Source organism: Drosophila albomicans, chromosome X (assembly GCF_009650485.2).
Source record: "Drosophila albomicans strain 15112-1751.03 chromosome X, ASM965048v2, whole genome shotgun sequence".
NCBI classification, from domain to species: domain Eukaryota; kingdom Metazoa; phylum Arthropoda; class Insecta; order Diptera; family Drosophilidae; genus Drosophila; species Drosophila albomicans.
The window spans coordinates 17,886,668-17,914,126 of record NC_047627.2 but is presented as its reverse complement, the minus strand read 5'-3'; the positions used below and the strand labels follow the sequence as shown (position 1 = coordinate 17,914,126).

Below are 27,459 nucleotides of genomic sequence, written 5' to 3'. Positions count from 1 at the left end.
CCTGGCTGAAGCACATGCAAATTTTAAAAATGCATTACATTTGAGTGTTTGAATGAATGTTTTGCCTGAATAGCTAAAGTTGAACAGGCGCTGCGACAAGGACGAGAAAGAGAACGAGACTCGAGAAGCGAGAAGCAAGAGGCGTGGTTGAAGACGAAGGCGGTGTAAGATATGAGCAAAAGGGAAATAGTGAAAGCATTTAGGCATGGAAATGAAAGTGCTGCTCTACGTTTTCAATTCATTTTTTTTTTGTTTTTTTTTTTGTTAGTGCTTTCTCTGTAGTTTCTCTAGTCATTTCTGTTTTGTGTTGGCAGTGATTCAGTGGGGCAGCTAAAAACAAGGCCAGGCTACGACAGGGCAGGTGAATAATGCATGGATTAAGGGCTAGTCCAGCACATATTTACACAGACAGCAAGCGAAAGAGAGAGAGGAAGAGAAAGGAAGAGCGAAAGAGAGAGTGAGCACAATGCAATGAACTTTAAACTCGGAAAATGTTTAGGCCAAATGTTTACCCATGTCAAAGCAATGTCCAAAATGAGCAAAGCTAGAAAACTAAAAAACAAATGGCCAACTAACGACTCGAAACCAAAATACCCTACCTCACATACACACACATACGAACGCACACACACACACAAACTCGGGGGCCACCTTGAATTCATGTTTGTGATGCGTTGACAAAAAGTTGCTGCTGAAAGCCGCAACACAGCAAATACCTTTGATAACATAACTCAATTAACTTATATTGTCAACACGCACACACACAGCTGTTTGTGTGTGTGTGTGAGTGTGTTTTAATTTTCATATAAATATGTATTTAAAGTGGCAAGCAAAGCCGCGCAATTAACCAGACAATATATGCGCACAGATATGAATTTTATTTTATTTTCCATTCGCATCTCTTTCTCTACTTTTTTTGTGGCACATTAAATTGGTAAAGTTGATCAACAACAGCTGCTAATTACAAATCAGATTAGTTTCTAATTAATAATTAGCGGCATTATAATACTGCGCTGCATTTTAAAGCTGAGACACTTTAATTTCATATTTAATATGAATTATGTATTAAATAAAATAATAAAAATAACATTTGAGTTATGAATGAATGAATGATTTTTATGCGTTTAATATATACAATTAAAATTGTATTTTTATTTCATAATTCCAAACAACTAAACCAATTTTCTAACACTAAACTAAACTCTTCAATTACACTCTAAGAGTTCTAAAGAGAAAGCTCAAATTCTGAAATAGTAATTAAATGTTTTAAGCACTTTACAAAGCACTTTTCCAACAATGCGTTCTCTCTTCGACATAAATCTCAAATCAATGCAGAGTAATCTCTTAGCACTGCTCAGGAACTATCAAAATGAAATAGAATTTCAAAGGTTCTTCAACGACTTCATCCATGAAAGACGAGAAAATTTGGCTGCATTCGAAGTTGTAATCAAAACTAATTAAATTTGCGAACACAATGACGTTATTGCTTGTAACGCTTCAAAAGATTTCAGTGGCATTTGTTGGAAAATTCAATAAATTTGTGTGTCTCCAATTACGGGCAGGAGAGAGCACAAAGTGAGAGTACAAAGTGAGGATGCATCACAAAAGGACAGCACATCGACGTTTTCAGAAAGGACGTGAAATTCATTCGTTTTGCATTTTGCGTTATGCTTATTATTAACTTGTCGCTGCAATTGCGTAGCAACAGTTATTAAAGCAAAAAGGAAGAGGAGCAACTGCTTCAGCTGGCCGCAAACCCTACACACAGGACACAACACACACACACACGCACACACAGTTATCTCAACAAAAGTCAAAGCATAGAGAGCGAGAGTATGGTTTTTGGTTTTTGTTTGTTTGTTTACTTCACTTTGCACTTTGCACTGCTTTTGCTCTGCTCTGCTTTGCTTTTGTCCTGCGTTGCCACTCGTGATGCTGACTTACGGGCCACGCCCACACACATATATAGTACCACAACCGCCCACCACCGTCTCCCGGTGGCATTGTTTACCCCTTCTGCTGCATTGCTCTGTTTGTCTGAGGTTGCAATTCACAACCTCTCTTTCTCTCTCTCTCTCTCTCTCTCTCTCTCTCTATTCAAATGGCATGCGGCAAACAAATTGCGTATACGCAATGTCGTTCAGTGCTCAAAACAAAGTATTTGTCAATCGAAATTGCTGCACACAAATCAGGTGTAAACTTCAAGGGCGGGCCGAGATTGAAGGACATGACAAACAATAGTGTAAATATGCTCGAAAACAAAAGAGCCCGAAGAGCCAGTTGCGGTTTCCTTTGTGACACGTGCAAAATAAACAGCAATAAAGATAAAGGATAAACAATCATGCATTCAAGCCCCGATTGATTACTACTCTGCTGTCATCAGAAAACTATTTCGATTTTATAGAAATAAAGCAAAACTTTTTCATATTTATTTTATCGTCTTTTACCTTATTCTATTTACTTTTTTGGCTCACACAGATTTCGCAATTCAGACAACAAATTTATTGACTTGTTCACTATTTATGTATAAGTCGAATTAATTTCTTTATGGGTAATTCATAATGCACTTTTTGATGATCAAAAATGTTATGCAGCCATCTTTATTCTACAATTTAAGACAAGATACGTTATATTATTAAATAAATGATCTACTCAAGGCTCTTATACATTTCTTTCCCTCCTCAATTTTACTTATTTTCTAATTACTTTCCTATTTCAATATTTGCAGCATTTGTGTAGCATTCACTTGCGTAGTTAATTTTCATAAATTTAATGAAGTTATTAAGTCTATTTGCCACCTATAAGAGTCTATTAAGATTTCAAGCAATATGCAAAACGTGACTTTTGCCACAACCGTCGACTGAGGCATCATCAACTGATTCAACCAAATGCTGCCACTGTCTGCCTCGACTGCTTGATGAACTGATGGACCGACCCTGTCGTCTGTGTGTGTTGGTAAATTTGTAAATTTGTTTGCCTCGGCGCACGAGAAAAGTCAACAAGCCAAAGTTCTTTAAATATCAATAAGCGCGTGGCATTACAAAGCGCAGGAATAAAGTCACAAAAAGGGGGAAAAAAACCAAAACAACCAATATAATAAAATGCAAAAAAAAATCGAAAAAAAAAAAAAAAGAAAACAAGGAGGGAAAGCTGACAGCTTTGATTGGATCAATAGGCGTGTATATTTATGGCTCAGTCCAGTGATATACTATATAGTCGCATAAATATTTGCATATTTGGTTAATTGAAATTGATTTTTATGTCGAAAACACAAAAGTCGACTGCATACTTACGGGCGCCAATTCAACTGCAATTGGCCAAAACACAACGGCAAATGGGAAAACAGACAACTGGCAATGACAGAGCAGCAGCAAAGGCAGCGGCAACGGAAACGAAAGCGGAGACATGGCTAAAGTACAGCGGGTATCTCACCTTGCGGTCACAACTCATGAAAATCAATTTCAATTTTAACTAACGAAAAATATTATTATGCAACAAAGTAGTGTAGGTGAAGGCAGCGGCCAAAAGAAAGTGCAGAACAGAACAACTTGAAGTTAACCGCGAAAGCAACCAAGTTGCTGTTGCTGTTGATGTTGCTGCTTCGTTTGCTGCTTCTGCATGTTATACCCGCTACCCATAGGGTAGAAGGGTATAATAACAGGCAGTAGAAGACATCCATGACCCCATAAAGTACTATTCTAAATCAGCGTCAACAGAATCGACGATCTAGATCTCAGAGACTTTCGAAATCGGGTTAAATTCGATATATTTCGTAATTAATGGTATATTTTGCCAGTAATACTGTACCAAATATAGCTCTCGGTAGATTTTATTATATCTCACTGATTTGTATTTATTCACAATGGGTAGCTATTATATAAATATACCAAATATAGCATTCGATATATTTTAGTATTTTGGTATATTAATTTGGAATAATTTAAAAATAATACCTTACTGTTTTGAGTTTATTCAAAATGGGTAGATATATCAATATACCAAATAAAGCATTCGGTATATTTAAGTATATTTGCGGCATGTCAATTTGGTATATTTTACGAATAATACCGCACTGTTGAGCGTTTATTCAAAATGGGTAGCTACATATGTATACCAATATATCAAATATACCATTCGGTACGCTTTAGTATTTTGTGGTAATTTGGTATATTGGAAGAATAATACCGCACTGCTTTGCCTCTATTCAAAAAGTGTATAAACGGGTATCTCACCGTCAAGCACACTCGACTGTAGCTTTCTTACTTGTTGTATGTTAGTAGCATAGAAGGAGCAAGAGCGAGGAGGAGGTTGAGGGATTGGACAACCGCAAGAACCGCTCGCCAGGCGCACTCAGCGAACTGCGGCCTGACCTGCTTACTTGAGAGAGCTTTACACACACACACACACAGGCACACATACACATAGAGTAGAGCAACGACAACGATTGGGACAATGTGGCAATGTTGGTGGGACAATGTGGCAAACAGTTTGTGTTTGGGTATTTTGTGTTTGCGTGCAACATGCACACACAACACACTTTATGCCATATACTATATACTATACTGTAGTCGTTGTCTGGATGATGGTTCGTTCGGTAGTTCAGTGGTTGAGTAAGTGGTTGAGTGCCTGGTGGTGGCATTCGCCCTGTGACGTCAATGAAAACACACACGCACCGCCATCAGTGCAACACTGACAACAATGCAACAAAACACGGAGAAAGAGAAACAACAACAACAACAACTGCAACTACATTGCAATGACAAATGATTAAAAACAAGCGAAAACAAAACGCGACCGCTGGGAAAACTTCAAAGTGAAAGGCAGTTAAATGATGCCCCTAGCGATACAGGCAACAGACAAGCAATCTATTTAAACAAAAAACAAAACGTAAAACGACAAATACAAATAAATAGCACACATTTCAAAAGAAATTGCTTGAAACACATACATGAACAGTTTCAACTACTTATTGGAAGCAAACAATTTAGACACACTGATTTATTTCCAAAAGCTTCTTTAAATTCAATTTATTTTATATTAAATTTACTTCAAAATTGAGATTACATTACAAATTTGATATAAAGTAATTTATTTCATTCTAGGCTTTCATCTTGTATTTTATAATTGACAAATTAATAAAGGTTAATTAAATATCAGTAAGTGTCATACAAAACTTGTTAATTAAAAAAAAAAAACACATATAAATCATTTTCGACACCCTGATTTATATTAATTTTTCTGACTCTCAAAAAAAGTATTTATAATTGTATGAGAAACATTTTAAAAATTACTATTAGTAATTTTAGTCATAAATTCAATTTGCTATTTTTCTCGCTTTCTTTTCTATCATTTTTAACATAATTCATTTCATAATTGAAAAATTTCAAATTTTGTACTAATCTTTTTAAACACATTTCAGATATATTTTTTTTTCTTTTATTTTCTAATTGTAAAATTAAAGAAATAAACCAATATACTAAAAACTACAAAAGCTTATATTATATTATAGCTACATTTGAATCCCAAAACGAAAGCTGGAGAGTTAGCAATTTGTCAGACAGTGAAAAACTTGAATTTTGCATGCAACATAAATTGAGAAAACTTTTTTGCCAATATCGATAAGTGTTAGTTGTATGTGAGACTCACATCTAAGAGAACGTTTTGAGTAATTAAGGCGAAGGGAGCATAAAGAATATGTATGAATGTGTATAAATAATTACGCTAATGTGGCAAAAACTAAAGGAAGTCGCAATTAATTGAACTTGACATGTGAGCGACACTTGCAGATACAATTGTATCTACAATAACGCAGAGCACACGGAATAAACAGAAATTTAATGAAATAGAACAACAACAGCCACAAACTGAAGTGTGCTGTTATCGTTGCTCACAGTGACATCTGGAGAAGGGCTTTAGTCGGCTAATACCGCCTTGATACACCCATTGATCAATGGCGCTTTACACTCACAACTCGCTTCAACTCGCTCCGTTTTTTTTTTTTTTTTTTTTTTTTTTTTGAATACGGCGACAAGTGTTCGTTCCGCTTGCTTAAATCGCCCCACCGTTGACAGTGAGAGATGAGTGCGAGTCGGAGGTGCAGATAATGAATAATGTGATATGTGAATAAATACATATAACTCACACATTCATTTGCAGCTTAACTTGCCATCTCTCATCTCGAATAAAATTAAGTAAATATTTTGCATTTACATCAGAAATGGAAATTCATTTTAATGGTAAAATAAATAAATATTCATTTAAATGAAATCCAAAAATCAAGATAGGAATTTATGTATTTATTTCAACTTACTTTAAAGATATCCAATTCTCCATACAATTCTCAGCTCATGTTGCGCACTGTAAGTAAAATAATTGACACAAATTATGGAAAAGGCAAACATTTGAAATCTCATTTGAAAACAATCTTTGTATGCAATTAGAATGGTATTTATTTGATTAATTGTTACATCAAAATGAGTGTGTAAACAGACATGTTAACAATTCAACAATCGCACCTTGATATGGCCAATAAGTATCTGTATCTATATATCTGTATCTATAACTGTTGCTGTAACTGTTGCTGCAAGTTTTATTGTATCTACAATTGTGCGTGTGCGTGTGTGTGTGTGTTTGGTATCTACATATGTGTGTGTCAATTTATTTATTTACTCATATATGGCGGCTTTCGAAATCTAGACCAACATTTCAATGCTGCCCGCAGCAAAAGATAAATATAAAAGCAAAACAAAGGCAAATGTAACAAAGTAAGAGCATAGAGCATGCTGCACGACACACAGCTACCCTGTGATCAGTTTGCACTACGATTTTTATGACACTATTTAAATTTTACAACACTTTACTAGAGTTTTGTTGCGGAAATTCTAGCTAGTTGACTAGGTCAACCCAAGCGTACGTATACTTAATATATCGCTCGCATATCTCTATCTGTTTTGTCGCGCTTTATGAGACGACTGTTTGCTCAGTGTTATTTTGTTTTTTGTTCGTTTCGTTTTTATGGGCTACAGGGTATATAAAAAACAAAACGCCGCTTGATGTTGTGTGTTGTTGCCTTTAGGCTTCGACGGCGGCGTAATTAAAAATTGTTATCAATTTCAATTGTTAATTGTTGTGGCCAGAAAGTAACTGCTACAAACACACAACTACAACTACAACTGCGACTAACTGTGTATCTGTATTTGTATCTTTCTGTGTGTCGGTGTCAGTGTATGTGTGTGTTTTTTATGACTTATGTGGTCAGTTATGAGTACGCATATATATGTATGTACATACATATATGAAATACTAAAACGATCAATAGATTAGAGAGCTGCCCAGCTATAAACTTTTAAACACAAACACACAGCATTTAATTTCAGCGCGCACACACAAAGTCCGAAAGTGTTTCACCGCCATCATCGAAATAAAAAAAAAGTACTAAAATATAAAAGCAATTCGTTTTACTATCCGCAAATTATATGAATCAGTTCATAAGTGATTTATTTGGTTTTGCCTAGTTCAAACTAATTATTTGCTGATTGATTTAATACCTCGAATTATTTGCAGTTGTTGCACAAAATGTACAAAATTAACTTGTAACAAGCATTGCGAGCGGAAACTATTTGAAAATTGGGATTAAAAGATGCAACGAGACAGCATTGCATACGTATGTATGTATATCACGCATACGCAACGTGGTCATAGCTTAAGGCTTACTGTGTTTGTGTGCATGCTGCATATGAAATGTATTAAATTTGCCGAGTGTTGATAACTATAAAATTGCCTGCAAACTCTGTGCTTGACATACACAACAGAAGAGCTCCAAAGGACTAAAATGATAGTCTCTGCTTTATTAAAAATAAATAAAGAATTACAAACACACACACACACACTTACGTGCACACAGATTCCTCTTCACACACATACTCAGGTACACACATACACTGACAAAAGAGAGGTAGAAAAACACACTGTCATTGTCAACACAAGCCGCAAACTTGAACGCAACGAAAGCTCGAACAAAATCGAGCAAATTGAGCTGCATATTTTCACTAGCCATTTCCGGACTGCATTTTTGTGGCACACAAACACACACACCCAAACACACACACACACACACACTGGCTCTCTCATAGGTTAAGTTGATAAAAACGAAACAATTGAATAATTTCTTGCTTTAAGGATTACACGGCACATCGCTCACATTTTAATCAATATTCAACGAACGAAAACACAACAGATTGATTTTTGAAGCTCAATCTGCAGTTTGGCACAAATTCAATTTCAATATGCAAAAGCGTAAATAAACCCCGAAACTTGTCTTAATGTTATTACATAATACTTTATAAAATCTCGCAAAGTTTTTTGACTTGCTAATGGACTTTTGAGTGTACTCGAGAAGTATCCATCCATCCATCTATCCATCCATCCATCCACACGCACAGTCGCACAGTCACACACTCACACAGCCAGCCACAATAAGTTGTTGCAAGGCGAACTTTTTAAATCAATTGATTAAAACATTTTGAAAACCAAAAACCAAGTGACATACACACGATATATGTATATATATCGAAATATATACAAATAGATATTTACTTGTTGTTGTGCCCATAGAAATTCCTATACTAATAAACAAACAAACAAATAACTTGGAAATGTTTACCCAAGCATGCAACTCTTGGCCAAAGGAAATGATCGGACTTGCGTTGTGTGAAATAAAAAAACACAAAAATATACAAACATTTCCACTTAATGGGTTTCCCATCATTTTCTGTTTCACTTCTCATACATCTAAGAATTTTATTCATTAAGTTCGCTCAGTTTACTTCTTTCTAGTTTGTCATTAGTTTTGTATTTAGTAGTGCAAAGAAAATATATATTTCAATTTTAAGTATCTTCCATTTTAAGTAATAATAAATTAAACAATTTACTTACACTTTTAATAAATGCAATATTTTATTTTTAACACCAAAAATCTAATAAATTGATCTCAAAAGAATATTGCGATCATTCCTTAATTAACATCTATCTGTGCATTTGATAAACAGGCCAAAAACATGATTATTTTTTAAGTATTTCCCATTTAATTCACATCATATTTTATATTCTAATACTTCTATATTGTTGATATTTCAATTATTCTATTTAGTATACTAAGCGAAAAGAGATATACCAAACTCTTAAGAATTTCGTGATCTTTTCTACAAGAACTTTTAGCTTCGCATCCCTATAAATTGACAGCGATTAAACAATTTATAGTTTTTCAAGTAATTATATTTTTGATTGTTCTGACACTATTTCTGTTATTCCCTATTGTTAACTGTTATACAATATTTTATATTTATATAACTCATACATGCTTAATTTATAATCTAATAAGAATTAAGAACTAAATGAAATTACAAATATTACCTCTAACGATGCCGAAAATTAGTCTCAAGAATTCGGTGATCATTTCTACAACAGCTTTTATCTTCGCATCGTCATAAATTGACAGCACAGAAGTGCCATTAGCAATACAAAAGACAGTTTCACTTGCTAAAAATTCTTTCATTGTTTTCCAGATAAAATTAATCTTGTGGTATGCTATTTATAGTTTGTGTGCCAATCGCTTCCAGTCTTCACACGTGTCTTCTATTAAATTCGACGCTTGCCAACCGCACAACACATGTGATTTCTTTAACGAAGACTTTGCCTTGATCAAAAATAAAATATAAAAAAACTAAAAATTGCGGTTCTGCGGGTGCCCTTAGATCAGAGCGATTTGCATGGCCAACGTTGACGATTGCGACTGCGACTGCGAATAAAGCCAAGGTTTCTGCCGATAATCGACAGTGGCAGCTTGTGAATTATAAGTGTCACCCTTTAAACTGATTCCAACTGTCAGACTCTGACGCGAACTGATAATTTGTCGCCTCCTGTTTCAGTTTCAATTTCATTTCAGTTTGTTATATTTTTTTGTTTTGTATCGGTTTCAATTTCAGCTGGCACGCGACTCTGCGCATGCGTTGCCCCCAAAAATAAAAAAAAAGACAAAAAATAAAACAGACAGAAAACGGAAAACAAAAACAAAATGTATCTCATAAATTGCGAGTCATGTCGCGTCGTTTTACGTTTTGGCTTTGGCATTTTTTACGTAGCGCGTTGACAAATTGAGCCAAAATAATAATAAAGCAAGCGTTAAGGTGTTAGAAACTAAACCACACAATAAATAAGTCTGTGTGTGACAATTCACTTCTGGGTTTCAGTCTGGAAACTCTATTGTCTGGTCATTTATAAGCGCTAATTAGCGGATACATTTACAGAATCGAACAGAAGAACTTCAATGTCGATTTGCTCGTGTGCTTTATCTAATGAATACCAAGATATAAAATGAAACTAATGTCAAATCCCCTTGGGAATTTGTAACAACTTCCCACTCAAAGAACAAAGATCACACATGATAAAGCATTATCTAGTTGACTTTCGTTCGAATTGTTTTGGAAAACGTTATGCGTTTTATCTTAATACACTTTATCTACTTGCCAAATGCAAAATAATAATAATCTTTTCATAAATAGCACACACACACTCGCACAACAAAAATGTTTAAAAATAGTTTCTCTCACAACTGCCGGCTGCTGTCAAAAAGAAAAGATAATTAAATTATATTTTTGCCACACTTGGCCCCAATAAAAGTTGAAAAGAACAAAGCAGCAACAGCACAAAGGTTTTTAACCTGTACATATTATGAACTCAACAACTCAAGAGCGTTAAGATCACAAGATTATTCACTAGCTAAACACAGCAAAGTTGAACGACTCTCAGATACTCTTAAAACTAAGACAATGCAAGACATAATCGTAAAAAAAAAAGTATTATTGATCGCTTTCGTTAGGCACTCGCCAGATCAAAGACCTTCGTGAGACGATTATGATTCGAAGACTTTGAAGATCCATTAATCAATTCGATTTTGGGTGCAAAGTTCAGCTCTTCAGCAATATCATTTGCAGAGCTCATTAGGTATTCGCTTGATACGCAAATTGGGCTAACAAATTGCACTTAACACATTTGGTGATATAGTAGGAAAAGAAAATAACAGAACTCGCCCAACGTGTGACAAGGTAGCTTGTTATCAGGCAAAGGCACTTCTCATTGTTAACTAGACTAATGAAAATGGGAATGCGAATGCGAATGGGAATCGGAATCGCAATCGCAATGCGTATGAAGAATAAGTGTGGAGAATGTGAATACGAGATTGCGAATGCGAATGAACTGTTGGCCAAAAAAAAAAAAAAAAAGCAAAAAAGAAAAAACGACGCTCGTAGTTGAACATTCTAAATTTAGAGTCACAAACTTTTTTGACAGTTCATCGAAGCGTTACGCTGATAACTTTATTTTTTGCCCCTTTTTTTTGTATTTATTTAGTTTTTTACACACACACACACACAAAGAGAGATATAAGCATAAGCTTTACCAGTTAACAGTGAGTCTCGAGCTCAGATTGTTTTGCAATTTATGTTGTGCACTTGTCTGCATACAGAGAAGACGCGTCTTCGGCATATCTCCCTTGTTGTAGAATCGCTTGGAATTTCAATTCTTTCTCACTTAACGCGACGCTCAATTGCTCTCTCTCTCTTTCTCTCTCTTTCTGTCTCTTCCTCTCTCAGCACGTGCAAGTTGCACGCTCGCTCTCCCTCTATTTTGCTCTCACTGTTAAGCTCTTTTATGGGCAATGCAAGACTCGTTTGTCACTCACACACACACACACACGCACACACTCACACACACATACCAGGCATTGCGTTCAAAGTCCACAAAATTATTACAAAGTGCAAGATGCACTCAAGATACGCAAGTAACTTGATTTAATCTCTGATCTCTGCGAGGATCAACTGCAAACATTATCAAATTCACAGTCAGTGAAACAGACTTCAATTTCATATATTAATAATATTTTGAACTATAAATTAGCAAACTAATTTAATTTCATTGTAAAGTCTTAATTATCAATAATGATCTATAATTGAATTAATTATCTTTATATTTTATATTATATTGCTCATTTATTTTCATATTTGAATATCATTTTATTTCCATATCATATTAATAATGTTTTCAACTATAATTTAGATAAATTCTTATTTAATTAAGTATAAATTCAAAGTTAAACTAATTTATTCACATTTGAAATACTTTTTTTTAATAAAATTGCATTATAGAATTAATATTATTTCAGAAAATAAGAAATTTAATAAATATTATTTAGTAAGATTCTTTGTATTCATAATGCAAGCAAATCAATCAAATCATAATATAATACAAATATTTTAAACTATAAATTAGATCGCATAAAATAAACAAGTAAGAAAGTTACAGTCGAGTGTGCTCGACTGTGAGATACCCGCTACCCATTTTTAATAAAGGCAAAATATTGCGGTATCATTTTGAAAATATACCGAAAATACTTAAAAAAATACTAAAAATATACCAAATGGTATGTTTGGTATATCAATATAGTACCGCATTCAAAATATACCATAGACGGCTCAATATACCAGATTGTCAGCCAAAGTAACTAAGACCCTTATAAGTAGGCGTTTTTTGCCCATACAAAAGTATTTCTTTAATAACTTCGACAATTTTTATCTGATCGCAACCAAATTTTCAGGAATCATAACTACTATAGTTGTTATTATATGTACCAAAATTTGCAACTCTAGCTTTAAAATTACGCTTGTTATTCGATATTTTTTGGTTTGCGGGGGCGGAAGTGGGCGTGGCAAAAATTTGAAACAAACTTGATCTGCGTGCAAACATAACAAATGCTGTCGAAAAAAAATTATAGCTCTATCTCTTATAGTCTCTGAGATCTAGGTGTTCATACGGACAGACGGACAGACACACAGACGGACAGACGGACATGGCTAGATCGTCTCGGCTGTTGACGCTGATCAAGAATATATATACTTTATAGGGTCGGAGATGCCTCCTTTTACCTGTTACATACATTTCCTGTCGGCACAAAGTTATAATACCCTTCTACCCTATGGGTAGCGGGTATAAACATATGCTCATTTATTTGACACTCGAAATCTGAATTCAAAGTTTTAACTTGAAGTTCTTTATATTTCTATCGCAATGGAATACATAATTAAAAGCTTTACTTTCTTTTACTATTTTACTATATTAAGCTAAAATTTATATACAAATTTGATTTTGATTTTGTAATACACATGGCGATGAAACAAATTTATTTGACACCCTAATTATTATTATTTAAAATCAACATCTTTGAAATAAAAAGTTCAAAACGAAGTTTTCTGCTTTTTCTGAACTTAAGAAATGCTAGAAATTGCAATTTGTATATTCACATTTAAATTAAATTAATAATTAATTTCACATATAAGATCAGGAAATTTCTATTCATTTTTCTAGAAAAGATTTCGAAAAGATTATTTCATTGCTCAGTGAACGATGTACGTCATTAATGTGATTGATTTGACACAAGTTTGACAAACAATTTGTTGCGCTTAAATGGAAAGTTTTTTCCATTTCAACGTAATCAGCTGATTGAGAGCGATGATGACAATCAGTTGTAAGCTTTGGACTCGAGAGTGCATTTGAAAACTAAACCAACTCAGCTGAATCATTTGCAAGATCAACAATGACAATGAGCAATAGCAACGGCAACAGCAACAGCAGCTGACTAATAAGTCCAAAATGCGCACTATTAAGCCTCTTGATTATTAGTTATTTGAGGCATTATTATTGCTATTACATTGCCATCACCCGTGCCTAGTACTTTCCAGTCATTTGAGCTGCTTTCGGTGGTCTCTTATCAACGATTGGCGACAGTTTTTATTTATTTATTTGTTGTTGTTTCTGTTACTGTTGCTGTTGCTGTTGCTCGGGTATTTTCATTACGTAGCATTGATAGGGAAGAACATGGCAAATGAGCAGCTATATAGTATGCGATCGACGCGTAATCAAAAGTGAAAGCCAACCGTCCACCCTCCCAAGTCCAAGCCCCCAAAGTTCACGAACACAAAAAAGAACTAGGACAACAAGAACAAATGTGCAGCAAGAGGTTGAGGTGAACTTTTGCTTCGCTATATAGCAGATTCAGTATTAAAATGAATTGGAGTATACTCTCTCTCTCTGTCTCTCTCTCAGAGTTAATTGCGTACCTCTTGACCATATAATCGAGTACTCATGGAAATGCGTTTCGAATGCGTTTGCACACCTTATCAATTCTTTTGCGTTTTATTACACTCTCTTCTAGTTGTTTTTCTTCTGCTTCCCCCTACACCTTTATTATTATTACACACACACTTTTTTTTGTTGTTCTTCGTTTATTTTCTTATAATGTCGTTGTTTGATTTCTGCTTTTTTTTTTGTAAATTTTGTTGTCGAGTTTGTTTGGTGATGCAGAGACACAAAAATAGCAGAGACGAAGCGAACCGGTTGTAAAAACTTGGTGGGCAAGGCACGGGAAAATATCTTGTGAGTAGTAATCGAGTCGAACTATGCGGCAACAGGTCTACATTGTAGCGATCTTTGTTTGCTATTAAATAAAAACAACAACAGCAGGGAGAACACAACAAAAAAAAATGAGAAAAAAAACAACAAAACCAAAAGTGGTTTGCTCCAGTCCCCAACTTTGGTGGTGCCTGTTCTTTGCCCCGCTTAAGGTCGTCTGTAGAACGGAACCCAAAGACGACAGCGAGAGATAAGAAGAAGCAGAAGCAGCAGCAACTGGCTAAACAGCCAGTTCAATACGGAATGATCATCATCATGATCATCGTGATCAACATGCAGCGACACTCTCTCAACGTCATCATCGCAAACATTGATGACGCCGCTCAAGAATGTGCCAACCTCATCCTCCCATCTTCCATCCACACACTCACACACACACATACAGAGACCAAGAACAAGTTTCGCTCAGTTTTGCGATCGTGTTGTGTACTGTCAAGATCGTTCATAAACAGACCAAGATCGAATCGAATGCTATGGGTTGGGTTCTGGGCTGGGTTGGGTTTTCATTTTTTTCTTTAGTTTTCGTTTTTGAGGAGTTTGTTGCACATGCAACACCAACTGACAACTGGTAACTGGCTTACAGGTTCATGTAGTCGAATGTTATACGTGAGCGCAGTTGCTTAGTACATGCTGTGCCAAAAGGTAGTGAAGATCAGGTTTCGTTTAGGGATTATCATCATCTTCGCAAAGAAAGTTAAGCGAACCAACACCAAACCAAACCAAACCAAGCAACCTGAACGCAAACTTATCAAATTTGTATTTTTAATTTAATAAAATGTTAATATTTGTGATCAACAGAATATCATTAGAATAACTATTCTCTGGCAGCTCTAAGTCCAAAAAGAGCATTAAAAACATCTCAAAAAAATCCCCTAATCCGTTTTATAGCAACACAACATTTTAATAGTTGTTTAACTGATTATTAAAAACATATTTAAGTTTGTTAATTTTCAGCAAATTCTTTTACTAAGTAGTATATTTCATAGCCTTCAAATATGATCTTCATTCAGTTTCAGAATATCTGTTTATATATACTTATTTTAAAAAAGTATTTTATATCGAAATTTCTTCTCTTAGCTAAAACAATAATATTGTAGAAGTAATTACATTATTTCTAAAATATATGTACACAACATTTTTGCATATCCATAATTAAATAATCGAAAGCAAAAATCTAAATTCTTAACTAGTTGATTTAGCGGGCACAAACAACGCCCGCACAATGCGCTTTTCGCTTTTTGCTTTTTCGGTGCGGTGCTTAAGTGTTTCATTGTTTATACAATTTTTCGTAGTTAACAAAACATTAAAAATGCCAAAAACAAAAAACAAAACAAAAAAGAAACAATTTTAAATATACAACGACAACAACAGAAATATATTAACAACAAATACAAAACCAAAAACAAAACAAAAAAGGAGGAAAAAACAAAAACTACACAAACAATATAACGTTATTAGTATTACTAAGTAATATTTCGACAATTTTTGTTTATTCTGCATACCCTGTACTTATTGGAATGCAACTAAAGGGTATCGAAGCTAGAACTTTAATGTCTTAAAAGAAGTATAAACTTGAATAAATATTTCTGCAATACTTTTGAATAAAAGTTATTATGTTTGAGAAGCGATTACAGGGTATCTATCAGTCCCACCTTAAAGCTTTCTCAGCTGCCATTGCGGCAAATTTTGTTGCGTTGAAATGCAAACAACACATGAATTTTTATTTACTATTCTCATTCCCATTCCGATTCTCATTACCATTCCAATTCCCATTCCCAATCCCAATCCCATTCTCATTTCCATTTCCCAATCCCAAGTTCTATACTCATTCTTATATATGTATATACTATGTGCACCGATGAATCGGATGATATTGTGTGTGATAGCGATGCCAATTCAGAAGCCCACATATGACTGCTGATTCACAGATCTACGACGACAGTCTTTGAGCAGTTGTTTCCACTCTAAAATACCCACATTTTAGTAGTTGACCTACATAATTACGTACGATAGAAAACAATGAAATGAAAATATCATTTACACTTAAATTACAAAAAAAAAAACTATTCCATTTGTGTATATACCACCAATATCATCTATCAATTGATAAGAATACGTTTTTTTTTTTTATTTGTTTCAACTCGCATTTCCAATTCCACTTAAACAAAAAGAGAAAAAAAGAAAACAAGTTGCTCCACTGCGTTTCGTTTTTGGAATTTTTTTCGAATTTTGTATTTTAATGATAGGACAACAACGATGGGTCTCTAACATTCGACTATCGTATATTGTATCTTTTCTTTGGCGTTTTCTGTTGTCATTCTCAGCGTTTATTTTCTGAGTCTTGCGGTGCCTGGGACAGTTATAATTGTTTTTAATATCCCAGGCTAGCTGTCAGGTTGCAAGTTTCCGCTGAAAACTTGGTCGTTGCTGTTGCTGTTGCTGTTGCTACTGTTTGCTGCTGCTGTTGTCGTTGTCGTTGTTGCCACTATAATTTATGATTGGAAAACTATCCGGCATTTCCTTCGATGCGTTCGTTGCCTTTTGCATATTCATGAGACTCGCAAAATGCCCCGATAGATTCGAACTTGCTTACAAATGAGTTATTCACACACACACACACACACACACACACACACACACGAATACGCATACGCACACACACTCATACACACACACACACAATTGCATGCATGCTGTTAAATTGTTGCTGTTGTTTGTAATTTTAATAACACTTAACAAACGCCTTGGTCTTGGTATGAAAATTGTTGATAAATTATGGATCTGATAATTGCTGGTTGTGGTTGTTGTTTGTTGTTGTTGTTGCTGTTGCTGTTGAAATAAGTGCTTGTTGTTGTTCTCGTGGCGTTTCTTAGTGGCGCCAAAGACATAACATTGTTGTTTTTTTTTTCTGCCTCTGCCTCTTTTTTTCTGCTGCCTTCATAATCATCCTCAACCAGTTGTTAGCTACTCTATTCAATTTAACTGGTTACCTAAAACAATTTTATGCGTATTTAATTATATACATTTCAAATTGACTTGATATAGGCATTCAAGTCGAGTGCGTATTCTAAAATAAACATATTATTATCTAGCGAAACAGATGGAAAATGTGAAACGGGGCTATATTTATTTATTTAGCGATGAATGGTGCTTTGGATATAAAGTTTACTAAATGAACGTATTCAATGAATGTGTAATCAAAGTTTTTTAACATAAATAACATGAAATTTAACGCAATTTTTAAATAAATTTATTTAAAATAAATATACAACAATGAAATATAACCGAAAATCCATCGTAACAATATGAAATTAATAAATAACAGATTAATAAACAAAGAAATTAAATTTCAATCAGCTCAAGCATAAGTAAATAAAGTATACGTAAAAAAAATATTTATTTAGAACTTAAACTCTCGGAAATGCAATCGAAAATCTAAATAAATATTTCAAAGTAAACACACAAAATGCGATGGAAAATTTCATTCAATGCGAAAAGTGTTTTTCCACAGCATATTTTATATGCATATATTTTTGTTGGGTAATTGCAATAAATAGAGATAGCTGCGAGGCGAAAAGTCAGGTCTTGTATTAATCATAATTGAAGGATTTCACTCAATTGTCAGACTAAAGCTAAGATCAGATCGGATCAGAGCAGATCAGCCCTTAGCCAGTTTATGGCGGTATTCGTGAGTAATTTTGGTATTCTTCTTCTGAGGGGTCTGGACAAATGATACAAACTGTCTCAACTGGTTACATAACGGGGTGTGGGTGTTTGTATTTTGTTCCTGTTTTTTTTTCTTTTTTTTTTTGGTGGGGATGATGATGATGGGTTGGGCTGGGGCAGTGGGACAGTTAGTACTCGTAGTACGAGTACTATATCATTATCTAATAGCTGCGCAAAACGAATTCAACTACAAGCTGTTGAACTGCGCCTTTCAACTAAGAGGCGGGCGAAGGCCTCCGGGGCTCGAGAGCTCCACGGCTAGTCACTTTATCGCACGGGTATCGTGCATAAACTCGTAAAGTCGTTGATTCAAGAGAGCGACAAGTGCGTATGTGTGTGTGTGTGTATGTGTCTGTGTGTGTGTTAAAATCAAGTAAACGTGTCAATCACAAACGTCTTAGAAGTGTCAACAGCGCAAACCAGCGTAAGAAATACAACACACAAGAAACAATATGACGATGATAATAAGACAAGTATCGTATATAACTACACATGTAATAGCAATAATAAGAGTCGGCAAACGACAGCGACAACGACAACGACTACGACATCAACAACAATAATAACGATAATCATTTAGATAAACACTATACAGTTAGCTTTAACACTGATTTAATACTCTCATTAAACAGCCAATCAGCTTATCAAATAAACAACATTTTAATTTTTTTTTTATTTTAATTATTTTAAGATTTTTTGTGTTTAACTTTAACTTTAACTTTAACTATAATTTTAACTATAACTTTAAATTTAACACAAATCGATATAACAATGATCTATGAATATCTTGGGTCAACTCATTTAATTTATCTACGCAAAATCATTATTTGACAATTATTAAGAATTTAGATAAGGCCAACGTATAATTTGAGAGTTCATAAAAGAAGTACGCAAATGTCTTTTGGTCAAATAAAATGCCGAATTCTGCCAGAATCAACTGATACGTATGTACTCAGATAGATTATTTGGTTATTCAGATAGGACGCATTTATATACATGAGTATATAGTATACTATATAGAGAGTGCAAGCACTGGTTAAGCTCAAAGCAAATTGAACAATTTAATCGAAATATTTGCCAAGCAAATCCCGGTGACAGCATCCCAGGCAGACACTGTGTGTGTTCTTGAGTAGATGGCTCGCATTTTTGGAATGCTTTTCGAGTACAACTACTTAACTATGAGTACTACTCGTAAATATTTGGCGCTTGGCACGTGGGTGGCCGGCAAATGCGGAAGCGGCACTTGAAGTCCCCCCCACAAAAAGAAAAAATGAGAAAAAAGTTAACGAAAGAGAAACAAATCTCAAAAAATATATGTGCAAGTATTTCATATCTTGTGACTGTATCTGTATCTGTATCTCTGTGTATTTCGCAGCATTTTGCAGTGCTTTAATGTTGATAATCATCAAGTGGGAGTCTTCTTCCAACATGAATGAAATTTAAATGGAAGCGCAAAAGGCGCACAAATCTCGCCAGTTGCTGTGCAAAATGTTCACTCGTAGTACAATTTACCCACATACTCGCATTGTATCTCAGAATGTATTTGTATCTGTATCTGTATCTGTCGCTGTATCTGTGTCTGTCTCTGTCTCTGGCTCTGTGTGTGCAAGCAATCGAATCAAGAGACAAACTGGGTAATTGGTTCATTATATTGTAGAAGCCAACGACTTCCGCTCGTTAATGTAAATTACACAATAGTTTGAAATAATTTTCAGTTTTTTTTTTTCTTCTGTGTTTTTTTTTTCATTCTTTGTTGCTTTAACGTTTCTTTTCCATTCCATTGCATACAAATTCGTATGCATTATTCGCTAACTGTGATTTTCCATTGATTGCAAAAAGTTACATTCTCATTTGATATTCGAAAGAAAGTGATATCTAAATACAAACAATTCCAGTTTGTTTAGAATATTTGAGAACACATAGCAACATAGAATTGTTTAGTTTAAGGGAAGTGTGAATTTATCTTATATTGCGAAAACTATATGTAAACAACATTTCATGAATACATGGCATAAAAACTCAGACTTTAACAGATGATAAAGATATGATATGGTGTGGAACTTATCTGATATTACACTGAGCGAAATGTAAATAAATTTTTAATTAGAACAACTCGAGTACAATGTGATAAATAAAGCAAATCTCTCGCCCATGATAAAGCAAAAAACAAATGTTTAATGCAAAAAAGATATTTCTAGATTTCCTCGAATCTGTTGAAAGATCAATTCCATGCTGATGTGTGTATACAATATGTTGGTAAAGAATTTTCTTATCAATAGATGTATCGAACTTTCTTGGAAATTTCACTGTATTCTAAAATTAAGTACATATAGCTAAAAAGAAAATCAAAATTTACTTGTATGCAAAGAAAGAATTCCAATCAAAAAAGAGTCGCGATCTTTTTTTATACCATGCGTCTCTCTTGAAGTACAACAACAACGATAATAAAGAGTGGGCGACAAGAAAGAGCGAATAAAAGATCCGAGAGAATGCCGGAGAATGGGAGAGAGAAAGAGAGCTGCTGATAATGTGACGCTGAACGCGCGCCGATCCCTGGCAACAATAACAATAAGTACAACACCAACAACAACAATAGTAGAATACAATGGGAATTATCAGTGGACTGCGTGATATGATTATCAAAAGAGGGGTTTCTTCTTATTGTTGCTGCTGCTGTTGCTGTTGCTGTTGCTATTGCTGTTGCTGGCAACGGCATTTCTCAATACACATGCTACATATGTAAAACAGTTTATTTGCCCCGTACGTACATATGTCTGCACATATGTGTGTATCACAGACATACATACCATATATATACTATACAGAATCTATATACCTACATAATAAAGACATTTTTCGACGTGCTTTGATAGTACACATTAAATAAACAAGAGCGAATAAGCCGTATAAGCCCTCGTGCAAAAATTATTATAAATTAAGCTAAAGTAAATGTCACGTTTATCACAGTTAACGTTAACTTGCTGTATACACTAACACTTTCAAAATATTTAGACAACATAATGCAAATCTAATCAAATTACTAAGGTTCATTTGAATTGAATACCTTAGAATATGTATTAAATTGTAATAATAATATTTAAATTAATTGGTCTAATAATAATTGCACATACAAATAAATTATTAGAATACGATGCTTTAAAACTTAAAAAAAAAAAAACATGATCTTAATATAATTATGAAGTGTAATAATAATGCTGCTTGATTGTAATAAACACATGTGAATAATAACATATTTTATTGAAATAATATGAATATTAATACTACTAATAGTAACCTGATGGAATTTCTTGGAATAATATTAAGTAAATGAATTCCAATTAATTTCAAAGTACTTAATCATAAAATAAAAATATTAAAAAGTACTACATACTAAAAATTGAAGTGCATGCAATAAAAATGATATTAAAAAGTAATAATACTTGAAGTTTGCCGTTTATGCGACAAGTTGGCAGCACCCGAAAAGAAGTACAACAACAACAGAAACAACAGCAACAACAACTTGAAATCACTTTCATTGATAAACGACAGCAACACAGAGAGATCAACGGCTGCTGTTGCTGCACTTTGTCTTTGCGGCTTTTGTTTTACGCTCTTTCTCTCTCTGTCTCTCTTTATGGGAGTACATATATGTAGATTTGAATACGTATGCATTCGTACTTACATTGACATGTAGTTGCATGTGTTTGTATGTGTCCAAAGTAGCCGCAACAACAAAACAGCAAACTGGCATCAATCAGCTACAATGCGTCGTCGTCGTCGTCGACAATTGAGACTAACCAACATTAAACTGTAACTTCCTCACACATATACACGCCGTTATACATATGCATATGTGTGTGTATGCAGTCACAAATACACTCTCTCTTTCTCACTCACACACACTGACACTGCTGTTGTAATAATATTTGCACTATTGTAGTGTTTTTGCTATTTGCTTATTGCAATTGTTATTATTTATTGCACGCACGTTTATAAAAAAAATACTAAACTTGAAAAAAATATAAAACAATTAAAAAACAAAACGAAATAATAATAGTAATAAAGGCGGCTTTAAGTTGCGCGCGCGCGGTTTTAAGTCGCACAACAGCAACAACAATAAGAGCAACAGCAACTACAACAACAAAAACGACAGGCGGCATCAAATATTGAATTAAATAAAGAGTCAAGAATTTAAATTAAGTAAAATACAAGCATGTTTGTCTGTACATAATACGTCCGTCTGTTGTTTTTATTGTTATTATAATAATAATTCTTGTTGCTGCTGCTGCTGTCTCTGCTGCTGCTGCTGCTACTGTGACGGCGGCAGCGGCGACGGCGACGACGGCTTCTCTATCGCTTACGATGACGGTCACCACACCAACGAACGACGAACGCACGAAGTGCACGACGAACGATCAACGATCTGACACGCACGAAATGCAAAAACGCACTGAAAACTGATATTTAAAAGAGAGTAGGCAGCGACATTTTTTTTCCTTTTTATTTACGTATGAAGCCCACGCGCGCGCATTTGAGCGAGAATCTATTCCATAAATTGCATTGCACATTCATTTTTTTGATTCTTTCAGCTTGTTTACCGCCTTTCATTATGCACTGATACCGTTTTATTAGCTGCACAAATTAATTGCGTTTCTCGTTTTTCTTCCGTTTTCTGTTAAAATTCTGTCCACAGGTTGCAAGACGACAGGTTCATTCAAATGAAAAGCAAAAATAACGCAAATTACTCAAATTGGCACCGTTATCGATCACAATTAGCATATCGGTGGCGCACAATCGATTTACTCAACATTTTCAAAATTCGTTTTATTGTTGCCAAAATTGCTGTATTGCCAATCAAAGCATATAAATTCGTTGGTTTTATATTTGTATTATTGAATAAATTATAATTTAGCTCAATTGATATCTTATGTTATTAGCTTTTCCAATTGCGGTTTCATTTAACAGCTGTGTCGAGATGTGACCTCAAATAAAACTTGTGAAAATATACCGCAGACATATACCGCATGTGATAATTGTCAACGGTCACTCTGGATTTAAAAAGCGCGTAAAAAAAGCGCGACGATTTAAAAAACGGGGGTTTTGCAAAGGTTTTCATTAATTTCTGTCGTTAACTCACAAATCACTATTTCTACCTTTAAAAAATAACACTTTCCGAACGCGGCATTAAAAAACGTCGAACTTTAAATTTTTCGCGCGAACGATCTATGTTGGTTTGGTTTAGCCACCTCCAGATCATACTCTGTATTTAACAGAGCGCTGTTAAGCTGCTGTATTTAACATTTTCTGCACTAAACTTAGAAAGCTGCAGTACTAATTGAGTCTGTTATCATTCTATGTCTAATTCAATTGAATTTTTTAATTAATATTTGATGCAAAACGTTTTTCATTTGTTAACGATGGTGGTGTTGCATGTATGTCCAAATAAATGGCAAATTGCATTGATCAATCAAGTCTTTTTCGTAAAAAACAACCAAAGCAATAAACCACAATAATTAGCTCATAGAACTACACTCAAACTGTACAGTTTGAGACGTACTTTGTGGTTTACCGTCTTTTTCATTTTCAAAAGTTTATCAAACGTTGTTTTATTCCATCCCCTTTTCAACTGGTTTACAAATAATATTTTCAATACATTTACATTAAGAGCACTTAGTTATATATAGAAAAAAAAACGAAGCCAATGATATCTCCATCAAATTAATCCTTGAACTTGCCCAAGATGATCTCATTGTAGAAGGGAACACAATTCATACGCACATTGAGACGAGCGCAGAGCAAAAAGATGCCCGACAACTTTCGATGAATGGAGTAAATCTCCTCGGGTGGCGGACACAAACGATGCGCCACCATTGTGGGCACCAAAGCGGCCAAGCGTTCCGTCGTATTCTGTTTGCCAAAATCAAATTCGCCATCATAGCGAAAGATCTCGCCCAAGATCATCACGGCATCGACGTGCGCCTGCTCCATCTGCTTCGTCTCGTAGCCAGTGAGGAAGCCCATCTCGCGTGACATCTCCAACACGCCCTGGCGATTATTTTGCGCCGCACTGATGATCACCTGGCGATAGCTGCGTATGAATTCGTGCTTATAGAAACGCGTCGAGCCAAAGTCGATGAGCATCAGTCGGCGACTTGGCGCATCGTATAGGAAATTCGACCAATTGGGATCCGTTTGCATGCACTCAATCTCGAACAGTTCGCGCAAACACAGCTTCAACACGGAGGCGGCAATATGCGAACGATGTTCATAGCTGAAAGAGTACAAGAATTGAAAATAAGTTATCGAATAAGCTGAAGGTTGGCCCTTTTTTGGAACCCATTGACTTTGTGTCTCGATTTACGCTCGTTACGAAATTTAAGTAGGTGTTTAATTTTATGTATAACAAGTTTCAAACCTCAGCAAATTTGTTGTCTTTAGCTCTTATATTTGTTAAGCTATAGCTATTTCTACAAGCGGACAGACAGAAAGACGGAAGAACAAACATAGATTTTGCGTTTTAACTGCCTTTTAATGCTTCTATTGATTTACAAAACGCATTCATTGAGTATAAGCATTGTTATCAACAAAATTTTTAGTCGGTATATTTATTAAGTTCTAGCTATTTTTATAAGCGGACAGTCTGAAAGACGGACGACATGCCAGCAAGCAATAACTTTATGATAATGTCTCTCTACTCTATCTGCTACAATAGTTCTCTTCATCTCCTTCTTTCACTCTCGCTCTCTCTCCCTTTCGTACTCACCTCAAGTCGAAGCACTTGTCGAGTGGCACTCCAGGCACCAATTCCGTGGTAAGCACACTGGACGTGGTCAGCTCACGCACCACTCTGGGCACATAGTACTCCGGATAGGGGGCAATCATCTGGCGAAACTTTTCCGTGTACTCCGCCTCCCTGGCATAGTCCACCTCCCATTGCAGCTCGCGCTTCGCCACGCGCACGACGTTGTCAATGAAGAAGCCTTGGGGAAAGACATCCCACACCTTGAGCATGCCCACCAGATTATCAATATCGCTCTCAATGCTCTGTGCCACACCGGGATACTGAATCTTAATAGCCACTTCCATGCCGCCGTCTTGCAAGGTGGCTCGATGCACTTGACCAATGGAGGCGGCAGCAAATGGTTTGTCATCGAAGCTGGACAAACGTTGACGCCACTCGGCGCCCAGTTGGGTGGTCATCACACGCTCCACCTGCCAGTCGGGCATGTAGTCCGCCGCCTGACGCACACGCTCGAAAGCCTTGGCCAGCTGCGGCGACACTACATTCGTGTCCTGAATGCTCAGGATTTGCCCAATCTTCAGCGCTGCGCCACGCACCTTGCACAGCGTGTCCACGATGCGTTCCGCATTCGCCGGACTGAGCAACGCTTCGCGCATATTCGTGGAGCCACCCAAACCGAGGGCGCCTTTGGTCAGCTCGTTGATGGTGCCGATGCCTAGGCCAGCGAAGAGGCCGCCAAACGAGGCCATGCGACCAAGACGCGAGGCAGGCACACGACGCTGCTTGGCCACTTTGCTCAGTTCGGGTAGCGCGACTAAACGAGAGAATGAGAGAAAATGACTTAAAAGCTGGCGAGGATTAGCTAAGCGCATTTGCCACTTACCTGGCGTAGCTTCAGTGGCTGTTGCCGTGCTGCTGCTGTTGTCGCTGGCTACCATGCGCATTATGTTGTCCACATACTGTGTGTCCTTGTTGAGCTTCGAGGTATCCACGGGAGGCGTCTCCTTGGCAGGCAGCTGCTTCTTCTCAGTGTTTGCTGTGCGCAAGCTCACATTGCGATTCTTGTTACGTTGCGACAAAATCTCCTCAAATTCTTGCAACGTTATAGAGGAGATATCCAGTTGGCTAGCATCCACTTGACCGCTGACGTTGTTGCTGGGAGTAGCAGCAACTGTTGCTGCTGCTGGACCTGCAGCAACATTTTGCGTGCTGTTGATGTTGTTGTTGGTGCGTTGCATGGCTGCCAAGTGATCGCAGCGTAATCTCGATGTTTCCAACAGCTGACACAATCCCTGGGCCACTACGTAACCACGTTCGCCACTTTCTTGCAGCAGCTGTTGCAACTTCTGCAGCTCGACACCTGGTTGCTGTTGTGCTGCACGCAGCGAGTTCGTTGTCTGAGTCACATTCTCGCTGAGCAGTTCGCGTAGACTCGAATTGCTCCACAGATGCTTAGTCAACGCCAGATGCTCGCGTCCGCACGCCTCCGCAACCAATTGCAGGCCGCGCAGCACCCCGAGCACGTCTTGCGCTGCCCGACTCATGACCACTCACTCTCACACACGAGTGGGTGTCTCACTCTCTTGATCTCTCTCTCACTCTCGCACGCTTCTCTCAGTCACTTGTTGTTGCCGGCAACGTTAGTCAGCGGCTGCTTTGGTATTGCATTTAGCGTTATATTATTGTGTCACTTGGCTGCCACACACAATTTAGTTTAGCTCGCTGATGTCCAAAAATGTTTACAGTTACGTAAACATAAATAAATAAAATGCTCGCACCGAAAGTTGCGAAATTAAAAACAGCTGTTTAGCAAACAGCAACAACAACAATGTGTGTGCTAGCGTTGCCAGAAAACGCACAACAGCTGCGAGTAATATCGATAAATTCGCTGCGTATTATCGCTGCATTTAAAAGAGTAGCTTTTTTTTTTTAATTTTTAACAAGTGTAAAATAACTACCACGCTTTTAAATAGTTTTATTTTTAATAAATTCAATAAATAAATAATGAATAACGTAAGCCAAGGAAATAGCTTGTAAAATATAGTTATCGATATCTGAGCGAACACTGAAATTTGCGTGCACTTAAATATAAATATAAATTTAAAAGACAGAAATTTGTATGCACAGGGCATACATTTCAAATAAATTCATAACTAGGTTACTGCTGAAATTGTTGCAACAAAGTTGCAAAAAATTCTGCAGTTGATTGATTGATTACAGTGCTGCCATCTTCACAGCAGTTAACGCTCTGGCAGCGCCATTAGCCAGTGTGTGGCAACAACAAAATTGAATTTGTCAGTTATAAATGCGAAGATGCAGTCAATCAACCTAAAAAAAATAAAAACAGCTTTTGATAGCAAATTAGATTAGCCAGAGTGCAATGCAGTGCTGCAGTTGGTGGTTGTCCTTGACACTGACTGTGATTGTCGACCATTGGAATCCGCCTTGGCGTATGCACAATTTATGCAGGC

General features: G+C 36.0%; 2 protein-coding genes across 3 annotated transcripts in view; both read right to left on the bottom strand.

Moving 5' to 3' along the window:
- LOC117577874 (high affinity cGMP-specific 3',5'-cyclic phosphodiesterase 9A) overlaps positions 1-22,265 on the bottom strand; it is a 140,862-nt gene extending 118,597 nt beyond the window's left edge. The window contains exons 1-2 of the mRNA XM_034262832.2: positions 21,929-22,265; positions 6,311-6,357 (exon numbers count right to left, since the gene is read on the bottom strand). The gene's annotated coding sequence lies outside the window, so the exon portion shown is untranslated. The remainder of the gene's footprint in view (positions 1-6,310; positions 6,358-21,928) is intronic.
- Positions 22,266-23,835: 1,570 nt separating this feature from the next.
- On the bottom strand, positions 23,836-26,819 carry LOC117575534 (atypical kinase COQ8B, mitochondrial). Of its 2 annotated transcripts, XM_034259795.2 has the most exons (3): positions 25,872-26,818; positions 25,010-25,802; positions 23,836-24,517 (listed from the first exon to the last, which is right to left on the bottom strand). In XM_034259795.2, exons 1-3 carry the CDS (start codon positions 26,530-26,532, stop codon positions 23,965-23,967), a joined length of 2,007 nt encoding a protein of 668 aa, XP_034115686.1. In that variant the 5' UTR covers positions 26,533-26,818; the 3' UTR covers positions 23,836-23,964. The 2 variants fall into 2 exon arrangements, with proteins under 2 accessions (XP_034115686.1, XP_034115678.1); XM_034259787.2 differs by having other exon boundaries at positions 25,010-26,819.
- Positions 26,820-27,459: the final 640 nt, after the last annotated feature.

What these genes read in the sequence shown, in the direction of transcription:
- LOC117575534 (XM_034259787.2), bottom strand. Translation starts at nt 26,532, where the DNA reads ATGAGTCGGGCAGCGCAAGACGTGCTCGGGGTGCTGCGCGGCCTGCAA. An exon ending in GACAAGTGCTTCGACTTGAG is followed by an intron (nt 24,518 to 25,009) that starts GTGAGTACGAAA and finishes GTACTCTTTCAG; the next exon opens with CTATGAACATCGTTCGCATA.